Source organism: Helicoverpa zea, chromosome 27, assembly GCF_022581195.2.
Source record: "Helicoverpa zea isolate HzStark_Cry1AcR chromosome 27, ilHelZeax1.1, whole genome shotgun sequence".
Taxonomy (NCBI): Eukaryota; Metazoa; Arthropoda; class Insecta; order Lepidoptera; family Noctuidae; genus Helicoverpa; species Helicoverpa zea.
The window spans coordinates 2,895,607-2,913,300 of NC_061478.1; the positions used below are offsets into that span (position 1 = coordinate 2,895,607).

A 17,694-nucleotide genomic window follows, 5' to 3' on the forward strand; every position below is an offset into this window, starting at 1 on the left:
GTATTAGTTCAGACAATTATCGATTCTCAGTAAATTAATCAACATTATAACCAATAATTAACTTATCAACACATAGGAACATAAACGTGTGAAATCTTCATATTTTTTTCTCCCTTTAATGTCATTCAATTATGTATTTTTTATTCGTTTTCAAAACGATAAAATAGTCTTTGTACGAGTTCTATCACGATTATGATTAAATACAAAAATCTATTTTCTCTCAATAAACAGAAGAGCACACGATTTTGCACCTTACAGTTACTACATAAGGGAGTCTGTCATTTTTCTTATCTGCATTCTTACGTTGGTTTACAAGCAAAACCTTCTTCGTGGGCTGGTAACACCGCATTGAATGTGAAGTCAGTTGTGTGCGGGGGGTCGCAAGCTACGCCCGTCGAGTGCCTTACTATACCTCAATTTCGACACGCCAACAATATTTTTCATTGTAAAACAAATAAATAATACTGACACACTAATTGTAGTTACTAAACAAACTTACCTGTGAGTTGCTCGAGCTAATTTCTATAAAATAAACTCGTAAAAACTGGTTCAAACTATAGGAAGTTTATAACAGTTATATAAAAGTTGGTTTTCTTTTACAAGTTTTAAATAAGGTAGACACTGAGTTTTTTTGTGTGATTTCTGTAAAAGTTCTTTACTTTATTGTTGTTTTCAAGTGGTTTTTTGACGTGAAATCAACGACAATTGATACAGGTGAGTGTTTTTTTTTTTAATCTAGAGCGGTTTCGTCAGCTTTCTCTCTTGTAGGTTGGATATTTATGTCTTACTTTTTACTAGTTAACTACTTATACACCGTCGATGCAAACTTAACTAAAGTCTGTTTACTTAACTGACTTCTGCATATAAATATTGAGTAATCATTTGTATAATCAACCGGTTTTTTGTATAACTAAACATGCGTGTTTTCGACGAGAGATTGGCGTGCAAAAGTCTATGTAGATAGGTAGGTGGGTAATTATTTTTAGAAGGCTTCGCTTCCGGCAAGGGGCCCACGGCAGTAAAAACACATAAAAACAACAACGATTTATCATGACACAAAAAACAGCCATTGGAAATACAAGTCGTTACTCATTCGCCAAGTTGTACTAACTTAAGAAAAAAGTTTGGAAGGTGATTGAAACTCCGCCCCTAAGACGACCCACTGACCAAAACCTTTTTGAATACTGGCCAGAAATTCGAAATGTCACTAACTTTCTTGTCATAGACAAAAAAAAAACAAAATCGTTAATGGCTGCATATTAAATCGGTTAAAATCAAATAAATCTTAAAATATAAAACAGCTTTGTTAGTAACCGGTCAAATCTAGATGTCCTAACTGTAATTTACAGTTATTCTAAAGAAAATTAATGAGAATTCACAACTTCGAAATATTTGTTGTTCGTCTGATGACCAAGCATTAAAAAATATGCCGACAGTTTTAGAATTTCGAATAGGTACTGTCTTCTAAAAAACGCTTGCCTGGGTAACTGGGTTGAGGAGGTTAGATAGGCAGTCGCTCCTTGTAAAACACCGATACTCAGCTGCATCCGATTAGACTGGAAGCCGACCCCAACATAGTTGAGAAAAGTCTAGCCGAATGATGACTTCTAAAAACCTTACCAGCCATTATAATAGTACAAAAGAATTCTAGAAAACACTATTCTTTTTTCAAATTACGCGCCGTTCTAATGTTTTTGTTTTCATCGCCGCCATTTTATGAGTCACATTTACTGTGACTGTCAATTTGTGGTGAAAACTTAAATAGGTAGTTAGGTATTGCAATATAATGGTAGGTTGCCAACCCATCGGTTGCCTACCGGCTTTGCGGTTACTTTTCCCTGCGTATTTATGATTGACTTGGAATTATAAATAGCTGGGTAGGTCATTGCAGAAACTGAGAATCTTGAGACTACCTAGTAACTCTCTCTGTTTGGGTTTCATGCCAGAGATTTGGTAAGTACACAGATAGTAAGGAGCCCAAGAAAGGACATAGACTACCTACTTTTTATCCGAGTACCTACTGGAAGTACTTGCCTGGGGACTGAACTGGGGGAAAGCTAGCTCAATACAATGCTTACAACCTACTTAAAGTTTTTTTTTCTGTTTAATTACGTTTCTTTGCTGCTGATTCGTTCCTAAAACCCTAAGGCCGTCAGGCGGATTTGAGAAAACTCTGACACTAGGGCTTCTTACGTAAGGAAACATTAGTCACATAATAACATAAATGTAGCCTATACAGTTACCATGGCAACAAGTCATTAATCAAACGACCAAAATACCAATATGGCTTCTACAATCAAAGAACGCAACAAAGAAATGATTCCCTACATAACAAAAGCGAAACCAGAAGAGCCACTGCCAATGTGAATAATTGAATAAATCATAAAGTAAATGCATTTATTTACATGCTGTTATAGTCAGTAGTTAATGCTTTTCATCGCTTCCTGGTTATACATCTTTAATACTCTTTATTACCTGATTCTTAATCTGGCTTTCATCATCATCATTATCAGCCCCACTGCAGGACACTGTTACTGTCACAGCCTTTTTATCGTCCCACTGCTGGGCACAGGCCTCCTCTCGCATAGAAAATCTGCAACCACGCTTGCTCAATGCAGGTTGGTGATTTCAGACTATAAGTCCAGGTTTCCTCAAGATGTTTTCCTTCATCTTTTATCAGTCATTGGTGTCTAAGATATACTTAGAAAGTACATACAAACTAAGAAAAGTCGCATTGGTACTACTCAGATGACACAGGATATTATTTATCGAGGCTCAATTTTATATTATAAACAATTGGATTCCCGTTCGTCATACTTAGACCCTTGAACTAAAGAATGAGCATATAATTATAAGCATTATTAGGTTTTATTTACTTATTTGATTAGCCTCATCCATTTTCTTATTTATTTCGTATTGTTCATGAAAAACAATGCCTGCTTAGGTCAAAGGTTTATAGAAAGGTATTTCAGAGTAGAATATAACATTTCTATTGATATTCCTGAAATAATAATATAGATGGATTCTTTCATGTAAGTATTTCATCATTTCATTCATCTGCGTAGCCTTTTCTCAACCATGTTGGGGTCGGCTTTCAGTCTAACTAGATCTAGTTGCGTGCCAGTTTTACACAGAGCGACTGCTATCTTACCTCAACCAAGTTTTTAAGCAACCCCTTGAACTAGTCTTACTGGTTCTAAGACTTTTTTGTGGCTTCCGACTACCAAAGATATGCAACAAAGCCGGGGTCCACCAGTTTAATGTCCCTTCCGAAACTTTTCTAAGCAAGATGGTCACTCATGGACTTATTTTTGGATTGCTTAACTTACTAGATAATAGATTTATAGACTCGTACAGCTTATACTCACGAGTTCCTAATATCCAATTTTACAGACTTTTACCATTTCAAAGGTCCCCCGTTTTTCCCAAACAAATTCTCATCAAATACTGCAACTAAATTGAACATATTTGTGTCCCCTATAATTCTAAACTCTTACCTCTAAAGAACATAATATACTCATCACTGGCTGACATCTTAAATTACAATCAGCTGGCCACAACAACAAAATAGCTAGAACCCACTTAACGGTAAACTGGAATTACTGCGAACGTGCGCAAGAGACGGACATATAACTTAACCACGGGAGGGAAAGAGACGACGAATTGCCGCCATGGAGTCGAGTTGAAACTGTCATCTCCGGTTGTTTCACTGATGTCATGATCTTAGTTATAGAGGGACAGGATCTATTCATTTTTGTGGCCAATTTACTAGATGTTGAAGGATTTTTTGGTCTATATTTGGATGATTCTAGAAAGGTATGCACAGGATTTAAGTAAGAAGATTTAACTTGTTAAGTTTAAAGCCTGAATAATCGTCATGACGTAGGTTCCAAATCAAAGCAAATCGTTTATTTGTGAGACACAGGTATAAGTCTTAAATAAAAATATGTTCATGCCGTGATCCGCTATAGAAGGCATACCATTCCAATATGATATGATGATCCATCACTGTTTTTCGATGAGAGATTGAAATACCTAATTAATATGAATCTAAGTCTTTCAATTTGCAATAGCAAAACCACTATTGGATCCGTTATTGAACTCTGCAGAAAATAACTATCCAATAAATAAAAGATTTATTAACAGCTAATCGTTGCCAATATTAAGGCGACGAATTGGTCAACAATAATTCCATAACCGGCACGCGCATCTAAGGCGCCAAAAGGGGTCGGAGTGTCTGAGCGGGGTGAGGATAACAATACGCGCGCTAGCTTATAACTAAAAGTCGTAAGCGACAAAATGGTTTTGTAATTTTATTATTTAGAAATGATAATTTGATAAAAATTCCTTCTACAATTTTAAAGAGTATGTATATACTCAACTACTATAAAAGTTAAGAGGCTTAAATCGGTCCCGTTTGCCCATAATATGTGAATCTCTTTTTAAAAAGAGGTATGTTTTATATATTTTTCTCTGTTATAAAAGTTACCTAATCATGGTTTGACGTCTAACAAAATAAGGTTTATATCATGAACTTTCAGGTAACCAAGTTGTATTTTGATCCGTTTTGTATTTACTGAGAAAAGTTGAGATCCTTGGCGCCAAAAATTCCAATTCGTCCTCTTAATATCTTTTGCCGTCAATACAAACATAATTTTCCATGTTTATTATACTCTAATCATAAAACATATTTTATCTTTAGATTATTTTGACCTACTTGACCTAAACTATGAAAGGTATGGACAGCTATCGATGGTGTAACATACTCTTGTAAAAGGGTAGGCAATTTTAGCAGAGTTCTGGGACCAAAAGCCGATGATAGTTTTTAATAAACAGTTCTAAAATTAATGCTATTTAAATAAGTATCAAAGGCTAAGATGATCATAATCTTTTGAAAAACTCACACTAGAAACTCTGGGTCTCCAATATCCAAGAATTTTGAAGTGGGGAAGATATAATCTACTCATTGAAGTGTTAATGGACTCAACTGTCAAAAAAGAATCAAGATCCAAAACAGTTTAAGTTATGGGCAATGTTGGAGATCGTGAAGATTTCAGTAATCTAATCGTAATACCTAAGCGGAGTTAGCATATATTTATATAGCATACATTGTTCGAAAGAGTTACCGCAGCTCTGGTACACAAAGGACAGAAGAAGGAACATGATGAATTTTAGTCAGTAAGAGTATAACAAAAAAAATTGAAGTTAGCAAAAATCTGTATGTAGGTACATATTAATCTAATTCAGACGTGGAAACGCAACAAGCTTAGGTACGGTAGACTGCACATCAGTGGTAACTGTCATGCACCTTAACTCAATAGTAAAAATAAGTACAATTTTCCTATAAAACTATTACCACTGACCTGAAGTTGACTGTATTTACTTTCGCATTTACAAAGTCAATAAATATAGTAAGGTTAACATAACACTAAAATCAGCTAAACTCAAACTAACGAAAAGCCCAAAGCAACAAAGTTAAAAGCCAATTGAGTGCAATACTCAATGACGTGACTCTCACCGCGAGTCCTGCATACACATACTTTAACTATGAGTCATCACTAGCTTTGTGTACAAAGGTTTAAGTTAAAGCTTAAAGCTTTTGCTTCTTGAAATTTGTTGTTATTTTGTAAGGATGTTTGTTTGTTTCGAACGTGTTTTTAGATGCCCCATTTATCGAGAGGATGTAGGCTACTTTTTGTATGGGCACAAGAAGTCCATCCTTACACGAACATCGGTATATAGCTGGTATTGAAATAAGATGTATTTCAACGTTTGTAGTATGTTCAACGACTGGAGATCTATCTAAAAGGTAAACGAAGTACATCTTTTATGAAATTCCATCATTATAGTTCGGCCATTCAGAGAATGCGTTCCTGACACGTCGCGATTGAACTGACGACGTAACTACATTCATTGATTATTGATATAATAATGTTGTTTTAATGCTCCTCAATTGTTAAAACGGTAAACAACCAGCAAAAATATTTTTATCGTAACTGCAACGCCATTGCAAAGTTACGTCGTCAGTTCAATCGCGACGTGTCAGGAACGCATTCTCTGAATGGCCGAACTATAGAATGGAATTCTCGTCTATGACATACATTATCATCTGCTTTGCCTTTTGCCAAACTATTCTTAATTTCAGCTGAGTAGGTGTTTTACATAAATAGACTGCCTACCTGACCTCCTCAACCCAAAACCCGGGAAAACCGATACCCCTTGTAAGACTGGTTATCCGACTTTCTGGCGTCTGACTACCCGTAGCAACTGCCAAAGATGCTCAAATGACAGCCAGGACCAGGACAACTCATTATGATTGATATGATGGACACAGGCCTCAAACCGACCATGACAAACTCATATACTTCAAACAAAGCGAGTTGATTAATCGATCAAATCATTCATAAGCAAACCAATGATGATATTCAGTCAATAATTACCAAGATTATATTGCTTGCATGCAATTGAGCTGTGTATTTAGAGTTTTGACCTCTATGATAACCATTTATTTCTAGGCAAGGTCGGTATAGCCCAGATTGTGGTGTGATGCGTTAAAACATTGACCTGAGTATATTATTGTTTCTGTTTTACATGACTTCATTTGCGAGCATATATTGTCTGTACTTCTATGTCAATACAAAATAATAATGAGAAAAAAATGTATTTGTTTGTACTGAAATGATTGGACCGATTTAAAATTATTTCACTGTTGGAAACCTACATTATTCTTCTTCAATTTAAGAGCCCAGCCCAGCATTTACGCCTATCTAGCACCAACTCCTGAACTTCCTTATACGTCACAACCTTCACCTTCTATTCAATTTGCTTGATGTAGCTGTACCTTGGACGACCCCTTCCCCTCTTTAATTCGACTTTCCCTTCCACGATGTTTTTGATAAAATCGTCGTGACGTATAAGGTGTCCTATCATTTTTCCTCTCCTGTTCTCTATGTTATGGACTAGTAATTGTATTTTATACCTACATTATACCCGTGTAATATAGGGCTATGTTTCCCCAGGGGTAGCGAGTGAAGCCACGAAAAACTAGGATTTTATATGTTAGTGTTAAGACACCAATGACTGACCAAAGGTGAAGGAAAACATCTTGAAGAAAACTGGACTTTACAGTCTTAAATCGCCAATCCACCTTGAGTGCACGTGATGATTAACGCTCATTCCTTCTCTGTATGAGAAGAGGCCGCAGCCCAGCAGTGGGACAGTAATAAGGCTGATGATGTATCGTAATTAATTTGAGTGTAAGCGCCTATTGTAAACTACATATTTTTCTTGATAACGTTGCATTTCAGTGAAATATAATTATTTTAGTAGGAGTTATCTAATAGCAGAAACTCCAACAAACTGTTTACAAATTAACGCTTACATAATAAAAGTAATATAAGATTCAGAATAGCAATTATACATCTCGAAATCTATAAGTAACGTATAACAACTTGTCTTAATCTGTCAACTATAAAAATTATGCAAAACTCGTATTAAATTAATAAAATACTATATACAAAATATATATAAACATAAAACAGATATAAAAGAGCATCGATCAGGCGTCGAAGTATTCCTCCGCATCACTGTCCTCCGGAAACGTGCCCAGAAGACTGGTTGCATTGCCACGTTGAATGGCAATGCTATTTTTATTAATCCTATATTAAAGAGGATTTTTTTTTGTTTGAAAATGCTCCGAAACTGCTGTACCGAATTTAAAAATTCTTTCACTGTTGAAAAGCTACACACTTCCCGAGTAACATAGGCTATATTTTATCCCGGTACGGGCAGTAGTTCCCACGGGACGCAAGTGAAACCGCGGGCAGAAGCTAGTTTAAAATAAATTCATAGCTATACAATTAGCAAGAAGACCAAGGACTATTTGAATACAGCAACCTTTTAATTTAAAACCAAACGCATTGAATAAATCATGCAGATTACTTCAAATGCTATGCACGACCTACTCAAAACTGCATTTAATGTACCCTAGTACTTAAGAGAATGCATATTGTTCAGCAATTGCATAATATTTGACTAATTTTGACTCAGAAACTAGGTCATGTCTTTACAATTTGGTATAACAGTCATCATCAGCCTTTTTAATGTCCCACTGCTGGGCTGCGGCCTCCTCTCACACAGAGAAGGATTGAGCGTTAATCACCACGCTTGCTCAATGCAGGTTGGTGATTTCAGACTTTATAGTCCAGGTTATTTCGAGATGTTTTCCTACGCCTTTAGTCAGTCATTGGTGTCTTAGATATTCTTAGAAAGTAGATACAAACTTAGAATTATATTGGTGCTTGCCTGACCTGGAATCAGACCAACATTCATACATTACCTTTGCTTTATTTACCCACTAGGCCAGCACGACTTTTTCAATTTTGTCTAACAGCAGTAAAAAGAAAAATGGACGACCTAACACAAACAGCGAAAGTCATAGACAATCAGAGAAAGCGCAATTGTCGTACGCCATTACGCTTTTGAGACTGACCAATTACGGGTCACGGTTAGTTTGTTAAACCAATCACGTGCGTCGAAAGTGAGTAGCGCTAAATTTGGCGGCACCCGATTGGTTGCGTTTCAAATTTGAATTTCTATTCTTTCTTTTTTGTAGTTTTTAATTGTGGGAACGTTGTTTTAGGCAGCCTTAATAGGACCACCAGTGAATTATGAATGCATGCTACTTTTGTCGTTACGGGTAGTCAGAAGCCAGTAAGTCAGACAACCAGACTTATCAAAGGGTATTGGGTTGCCCGGGTAACTAGGTTAAGGAGGACAGATAAACAGACGCGCCTTGTAAAACACTGGTACTCAGCTGCATCCGATTACACTGGAAGCCGACCCCAACGTAGTTGTGAAAAGGCTCGAGAGATGATGCTACAAAGAGTGTGTTAAGTATGAATGTAAATGGATGGAGAGGCAGAGGTAGACCAAAGAAGAGATGGATTGATTGCCTGAAAGGTGGTATAAATAAGAAGGGAATGGATATCTACGGCTGACAGAGAGGAATGGAAGCGAAAAACATATTGCGCCGACCACAAATAACTTGCGAATAGGGCAAGAAGAAGTAAATATAGTTATAAATTCTGTCTACAGTTTAAATTTCAACCTAACTTTAAACTTGAGACTTGAGTTGTTTTGTTCTTCTGAAGAATGCAGTTTATGTCAATGACAATGCAAAAATATGAGATCGAGACGTTAGATAGCTGGCAAGGCTAGCTGTGAATATGTTTAGGTACAACAAGTTATGGGAATATTTTTATCATTACAACAAGTTATAATATTTTTAGCATGTACCTATATGTTTCTTTTGCTTTGTTAGTTTCAATTCGGTGTATTGTATAATTAATTTTATTTTACATAAAGGTTGATGTTAGTACACTATTTAACTATAACGATAACCAAAACAAAAACAGCAGTAAAATTTTCAAATTGCATCAATTTCGGCTGGTTACGGTTTTGTCATCGTTGTAATTAAATAGTGCAATCCACGCTTCGTATGCATATCAGAAGGCAGTGTCTCTAGTCTCCTTGTAGAATATTGGTACTTAACTATACCCGGCTAGACTGGAAGCCGAATTTTAGATTTAAAAAAATGGGAAAAGGCTAGGCAGGCAGATGATATGGATAGAAGAAATCCCTCAAGGTACTTATTAAGTACTAAGAAAAGGTGTTTATTTTGCACGTAGCAACGATTTCTATACACGATTACTGTAACTCAATTTCTATATTTCTATCGATAAAGCAATGACCAAGAAAGTGGCGATACATAATACCATAGATTATACACTTTCATTCATAGAGATATCAAGTGTCAATCATAGACGAAGCTTGATAGTCTGTGCACGTACCATAGATATAGCTCTATGACACATGCAAGTTTCACTACTCTATATCCGTTCTCATTAGATTATTTACTTTCAATTAAATAATGTGATTGCTTTTATGAGTCACAAACTTAATCTTATTTTTCTAGACTCTATTTTCAGCGTAGGTAATAATGATGACATCCGGTGTGATTATTTTCTGTAAGGAAGAAGGTCGGAGTTTGGGGGAACGCTACTAGTTCCACTCACATACGCCTTCTTTAGAACTTGCCCATTTTTAAATAAATTCACCAATCGATCACAGACAATCTTTGACAATACAAGTTGATTTTAATTTGGCAAAGAACCCGATGGCGATGCAAAGATTCTAACTAGCGCCTCTAGTGTCAAAATTGTGAAGCTGTCTAAGAACGACACATATCCATACAATTTGTGTCAAAATACCTCGCGAAAATATTAAAAAGAAAAAATGACAATTTTTATCGTGACATAAATTGTATAGAAAAGGCTGTCAGTGTAGTTCTTAGACAGCTTCTTAATGTCGTCACTAGAGGCGTGCGCGTAATCTTTGCATCGCCAAAAATATGCCATGTTTTCCTTCCCCTGTGTCTAACCAACTAACTTAGTTGAACTAAGCTACCTTCTATCTAACTACGAAGAAATCCAGCATACTTCATGATGAATTCTAGACAGAATACTATAACGTCTTATATTTCTGCCTTGAACCCTGGTTGCAATGACGATAAGTACTACTCGTTCAGATAGGTCAATACGTTATCGAAATTCCCGACAATTTCTAGACTTTTACTAGGTCTGTTACGATGTATAATTTGTCGGAACTGATTGTAAATATTATAAATAGGAAACAATTCTAAAGGTGCCGAAACTACTGGATAGATTTAAAAAATATTTCAATGTTAGGAAGCTACACTATCCCTAGGTGGCATAGGCTAAATTTTACCCGGGTACGGGAAGTGAAACGCTTGGAAAAACTACAAGTTTGAAGTACAATAATTAGGTATGCAAATAAAAATAAATAAACAGCAATTCATGTGTGAGAGGTGTGGAGACAAAATAGGGAGGCTTTTGCCCAGCAGTGGGACAGTACGGCCTAAAATTAATGTGTAACTTATTATATGTCACTATTTAATAATAACATTACTCATCTCTAACGTACAAAGTTCAAACATACTGCAATGATAAGGATTTCCGAAAAAATAACGCGATTAAAATTAGTTGCAAACAAAAACACGGCGCAATTCCCAGCAAAAATACGCCTCTTCCCCGGTTATCTACAGACTGGGGAAATAGTTTAAAAATGATATTGTTATTTATATTTAGTATGCCCGGGTAAATATCAAGTTATAAAAAACTTAAGTGGTAGGAGCTAAGTAAACGCCAATCTTGTTACGGTTTATTTTGAACAGTTTTAGCTGTTGTTGTGGGTAGTCAGAAGCCAGTAAGTTTGACAACCAGTACCGGGTAACTGGGTTGAGGAGGTCAGACAAGCAGTCGCTCCTTGTAAAACACTGGTACTCAGCTGCCTCCGGTTAGACTGTAAGCCGTCACCAACATAATTGGGAAAAGGCTCGGGAGATGATGATACTGGTAAAAACACGTTGAATAGGCAAATTGATCTAAATATCTTGTTCCGGTTTTGTGGGAATTTGCGTATAAATACACGTTGAGTAATTAAAAGGATTACTGGATACGATACGCCCCTGTTTTGCACGGTTTTACCCGAAATCGTGGATGATACGGCTTGGTACTGCACGATCACTGATGAATACGTCATCAGTAATGCGCCGTGGGCCGGTTTATGCGGAAAGTAGTCAAGAATATTAATATAGATTTATTTTTTTCCTAGAACAGTTCTTTGAATTAATCGAATATATGTTTTAAAAAATAATACAAATGGTACAGTCATTTTTATTTCTATTTACTCGATTTAATTAAGAGACTGGTATAAGGCGTGTTTTTTTTGTAAAAAATGAAAATAACTTTTATTCCTATGAAGAAATATGTAAAAATATTCCTTACATCAGTTTTTTCTTTACATGCTTTAATATAATTGTTACAATAGTAGGAAAATATCAAATCTTAATTAAAGTTATTGTTACAGGATAATTAATCAATCCGTCGTTACTTGCTTAGCCAGATATATTTTACCTAGCTTCCAGGATAAAATACAACATATTTACCAATTAATAAGTAATTAAAATCTTGTTCAAAACGTAGCAGGCATGTTTTTAATTTTTTAATGTTTTCCGTAACTGGGTTGAGGAGATCAGATAGGCAGTCGCTTCTTGTGAAACACTGGTACTCAGCTGCATCCAGTTAGACTGGAAGCCGACCCCAACATAGTTGGGGAAAGGCTCGGGAGGTGATGATGATGTTGGGGTCGGCTTCCAGTCTGACATTGGCGATATTTTATACCGGATACTGAAAGTTGGTTCAATGGGATGCGGGTGTAGCCACGAGAAATAGTTAGTCAACAGTAATTCTATAATGAGACAATTGGATCTACTTGTCAACAATTTCATTGTTATACAAAAGAAGCTTATATTTATAAGTCTCGCTTTCATATTGTTGCGTATTTTATAAACAGTAGCTCACAGGTTAGTAGATCATTGAGGATATGATACTTAGAGCTCTTGTACACGGCACGTTTTTGCCGTGAAAATCTACGGGTAATTCGCCTTGTGTAGGCAGAGGCTCGGCGGTCACTTTCGTGTGAGTTACAACTTATACTATACAAACCGTGCTCTGAACAAGAATATTAAGCAAAAATACAAGGAAAATACTTTTAGAATCGTAGTAATTTCATTTATAAATCGTAAGTAAAAAGTATGATAGGTAAAACCCAAATATAAAAATCGATGACGAATTAACCACTTTTTGGTCATTGAGCCACGCACATAAGGATAATAATTATAAGTAATCTATATTTAAGAGGAAAACGGCTTACATTTTATTTATTACTGTTTGTACGAGTAGGCATCTGTAATAACTTGGTAGATTTCCGAGTACTGTCTTAACGAGGCATAAAAAATAATTAAAAAGAAAAACAGAAATTTTATTAGCCCTTTTAACTATATAATCAGTAAAAAAATAAGGTTCTTCTGTGATGTTAGTTCCTATCATCGGCTTCCAGTTTTACCGGATGAAGCTGAGTACTAGTTTTACAAGGAGCGACTGCCTATCTGACCACTTCAACCCAGTTACCCGGACAACCCAATACCCAATATTCCCGAGTAACATCAGCCTATATTTTGTCCCGGTACAGTAGTTGTCAAGCAAGAATCAACGGGAAAGAGTGAATGAAACAGATGACGCTGAATTTATTTGGTCATATAAAGAGAAACACCCTTTCAAGTCGGTAATTTCTTCACGCATTGCTGATATGAATGTGTGAGTACATATACATACGGTTATAGCTTACAATTGTAGGTTTCCAAGTACCGCCGAGGTATCGCCAAGCGATATCACCGACATGTTTTGTTTTGTTTGACAAATCGTCGCGCGTTTTTGATGACGTATATCAGGTGCTCTTGTTAACCTTTCGTGGAGAGAATAATGCTTTAAGAATGGTGGTTAGTGGTCTGTTTGAGGGTGGATTAAGTAATAAGGTAACTACTGTATATTTATAAGGGTTGTTTCCAATATTTTAACTATCTGTAGCTTACTAAAGATAGGACTTTGAGATTACTTGCATGGGACTAATGTAAAAAATCTGTCTCTAGTCAGCGATTCATCAGACACCTTCTCAGTAGAATATTGGGAATAGCTGTTAAATGGTAGTCTATGGTGGTAATGGTATCCATTATGTAAATGCTTTTTGCCTGCCTCGTTGGTCTAGCTGTCGCAAGTGCGGCTGCTGAGCACGAGGTCTCGGGTTCGATTCCCGAGTCGGGCCGAAATCGCTTTGTGGGTTTTAGAAGACTTTCACAAAGCAGCCCGGAGCCTGGAAGCTGGTGATTGATACACCCGTGCATCGGAGAGCACGTAAATGTCGGTCCTGCGCCTGATCTCTTACCGGTCGTGTCGGATTGCCGTCCCATCGGGTTATGAGAGTGAAGGAATAGTGAGTGCACCTGTGTCTGCGCAAATGCTCGTGCACTTTAATATGTCCTGCGTAGTTGGCTAATCTTTTTACATGAGAACAGCCGCCGTAGCCGATAATCGGCTAGGAGGACATCATCATCATGTAAATGCTTAAAAGTAAATAAAATTCTGCAGATGTCAAGGTCCTGTAAGTATTCAAGGCCTAAATATGTTAAAAAAAAGACCTTAAAAGAAACTTTGATTGACAGATTAATAGACACGTAATCAACAACTTTTTCTTAATACAAGTTGAACATAAATTAACTTGCCGTGCCCATCCGTCGTCTGATTGGCTGTGAATCAGCTGTCTAGTAAATTTTCTACACACTACTCATGTTGAATACTAACTCTGACTTCTTACGGTAACCCTAACTGTGTTTGTCCAACGTTTGCACCAAGAAATTAGCTTTGGTCTTAGTCCTGACACGTGCATCAATGTTTATAGTTGGCGATAAATGTTGGTTTCAAAGTCCAAAGGTTGGTACCAACATTTGAAGTTGCCCTCCTTTCATCAGAAAATTAGCATACCTAAGTCCTGCCACGTGTATTGGATATTGGTTACAAGTTCCAAAGGTTGGTTCAAAACGTTGAAGTCGCCCTTCTTTCCTTCTTTCGTCAGGATATTAGCATAAGTCCTGCTACCACGTGCATCAACATCATAGGTTGGGCATTGGATGTTGGTTTCACGGTTCAAAAGTTGGTTCCAACATTTGGACGCCCTAAGAACCAGCTGCTTAACTCTCTTCAATGTTTTCTTTTTGTAATGTAATATCAATCCGGAAACACGCATAATATGTTTGTCTGTATGTGTTACGTGAACACTTCAAATAGTTATGTATTTGTGTTTGTATGTATACGCCCAACGTTTGGTCAACTTATTAAGTAATATGTTAAGTCGGTCGAAGTAGTGGGAGGGCGAACGATTGTTTTTTTTTGACAATCTCATTTGCACCTGCTACGGCTAGTTTTAGGTACCTAGTTATGGCTATTTATAGGACAGATGAATATCGTGTGTTATGCTTTGGTGGAAGCGAGATGGGGAGGCCTTTGCCCAGCAGTGGGACACTACAGGCTAGATATATATATATATATATATATATATATATATATGCTTTGGTAATGTTTTCTTCAAGATGCTAGAGAAATCTAAAAAAAACTGTAAAAAATTATTTCAATAATACACCTAAAACCTTCTCCTGAGTCTGTCAAATAACTACTGGTGAAAATCGTGCCAGCCAAAAGTGAGTTAATTACACACAAACACATACCTATACATAAATACATATCAGACTGAGAGAGAACCCCCTTTTTTAAAGTCAGTTAAAATGTCCTATCCCTATAGAAAAGGTACAACCTTATGAATGTGAGCATTTTTCCTAAGACATGTTGCTTTGTTAATAAAATCTGACGTCATATTATGATCAGCTGAATCAATTATAACAACTGCTAACAAAGAAGCGAATTAATTACCAAGTCTACAATAACAATATTACCTACATACATAATATGAGAAAAAGGTATCTAGGTAATAAAAATATGACTTATTGTTCGTAGCATCACTTTATTGTAAAGACTACACCAAAATTTTAAAAAGCAAAAACGATAAAAGAAAGTATTTTTTAAGTTTTTTTTCTAATTAAATTATGAGTAAATAAAAACAATACTTTTGAAAAAATAATGAATAATTATTTTTATATAAAATAATAAAAAAGTTTTTTTTTTTAGTTTTTTTACGAATAATTATGTTTATATTTACACAATTTAATATCTCCAAACAACGCAAGCTTCTATCTTAAAATACCATATTTGAAAACCTTATTTGTGCGTCACAATATTTCGCATAACCCCGTCCAATTATCACAAGCACCGTCCACTGCCCATCACATGTTATCTGTACGAACGTCCATCTTTATATTAACATCAATAATATAATCTACGTAGAGAAACTACAGACTCAGTGTTACATCGGACGCCGAACCGACCAGACGCGCGCGCTAAAAAAACAGTATTTACATTTAAAATAAAAGTAAATTCGAGTTTAAACAGTGTTTATTTAGAGTTTAGAAATTTGAAATTCAATATGGCGGAAGGCGACATGCCTTTAGTTACTAGTTATGGCGGCAGTGAAATCGAATTTGGCGCGAACGGATCCAAAGTGACAAGGACGAATTCCAGGTTCGTTTTTTTTTAGTTAATGACATTTCGTTTCAACTGTCATTGTTTTGTTTGTAGAAAAAGTTTTTAATTCGATGGGTTTTTCCTAATTATGTTTGTGTGGTGTTGAAATTGATGAAATAATAATTGTTTTGTAAAGGTTGTATGCTTACTAAAATGACAACGCAAACAAAAACCTTGAATGCTAATCATGTGTTGACTTAGCGAAACTTTGTGTTTAATGTGGATTCTTTGTCTGTTACTTTTTCATCTTTAAAAACAATAGAAATAGAGATTGCATTTAATATTTACACGTATTCTCATGGCGAGTTTAGTAAATAGATGAATGTGGACGTGCACAATCATTCAGAAATAAAGGACAATGTAGTTATATCAAAACAAAGATCGTATAATGAGACTAGCGTCAGTAAATAAACAGAATGCAGACTGCCAACTCATTTTATTATTAATAATGATCGCGTGTATTATTTTGTCTTCTATACTGTGAATAATACTTATCATTTTTCATTAATACCGTACTGTCCAGTTAGGGCGCGTTTTTTTTAGGTCAATATTTTTACGAAGTCATCAAACCTCTTTTCAAAATCCACAATTATATAAAGTGAGTTAAATAGACAAGACAACTTTTTTATTTTCTGATTTTCGAAATATGAAATGGATTAATGGCGTCAAATATGTCAATTTTTTCGATCTCTCTGTTTATGAGATAGAATTTCGAAATAAGCACCATGCAAGCAACGTCAAATTCCTCAAGAAATAAAAACAACAGATTAATAATTAGCAAAATAATTACGCATCTATGTTATGCCCTATTTAGATTTTAATGAAACTTTAGCTTTAATTAATAAAGTTCTCCTATCAGCTGATCGGTTTGACGGGAAACCGCTATCATATCAGCGACAAATTGTGGCTACGGCATTTGCGTAATAAAACTGCAATATTGCGTACTTATTATTTATTTAAACATGTGTTTTTTTCTGCATAATAAATTGTACTTTGTCCTGATGCAATAATAATAAGACACTATGGCAAACGTTCTATTACTTAATCCTTAGAACTTCGGTATTCAGAACCCAGTAAATTTGAGGGGTATTGGGTTGCCCGGGTAACTGGGTTGAGGAGGTCAGATAGGCAGCCGCTCCTTGTAAAACACTGGTACTCAGCTGCGTCTGGTTAGACTGGAAGCAGACCCCAACATAGTTGGGAAAAAGGCTCGGGAGATGACTTATGGGTCATTATCATTTATCATTAATTTACAGTATGGTTAGACAGTTTTTTGGCGCCGCACAGTATACGATTTGACTAATCTAGGGAGACAATAGGTATTTAAATGAAATATTTAAAACTACATTTTTTTTAATCTTGTTACGCTGTCGAATACATCTTTTAGCTGATAACACAAGGCAAATAATCTCTTGTCACGCAAAACTGGTTTTAACAATGGTCGAAGTTACTTGACCCTATTCAGGTAGTCGCTCGACCGCTCAGTGTGACCGTTAACGCTAACGTGTATACATGTTCTTTGGTGTATTGAGTGCTTGTAAGTGTTTTTTTGTGATGGAGTCATCAAATAGAGGTAATTATCCAT

The 17,694-nt window shown here is 35.9% G+C and overlaps 1 protein-coding gene across 2 annotated transcripts in view; it reads left to right on the top strand.

Annotated features, from left to right (window-relative positions):
- Window positions 1-361: 361 nt before the first annotated feature.
- Window positions 362-17,694, top strand: part of LOC124643464 (PTB domain-containing adapter protein ced-6) — an 83,542-nt gene continuing 66,209 nt past the window's right edge. Inside the window, exon 1 of one of the 2 annotated variants that reach the window (XM_047182455.1) lies at window positions 362-714. Coding sequence is in view for 1 of the 2 variants with exons in the window: in XM_047182454.1 (XP_047038410.1) it covers window positions 16,012-16,106 (95 nt within the window). In the remaining variant the exon portion in view is untranslated. Of the gene's footprint in view, window positions 715-15,879; window positions 16,107-17,694 lie in introns of those variants that run through there. The other variant, XM_047182454.1, reaches the window with a different exon arrangement.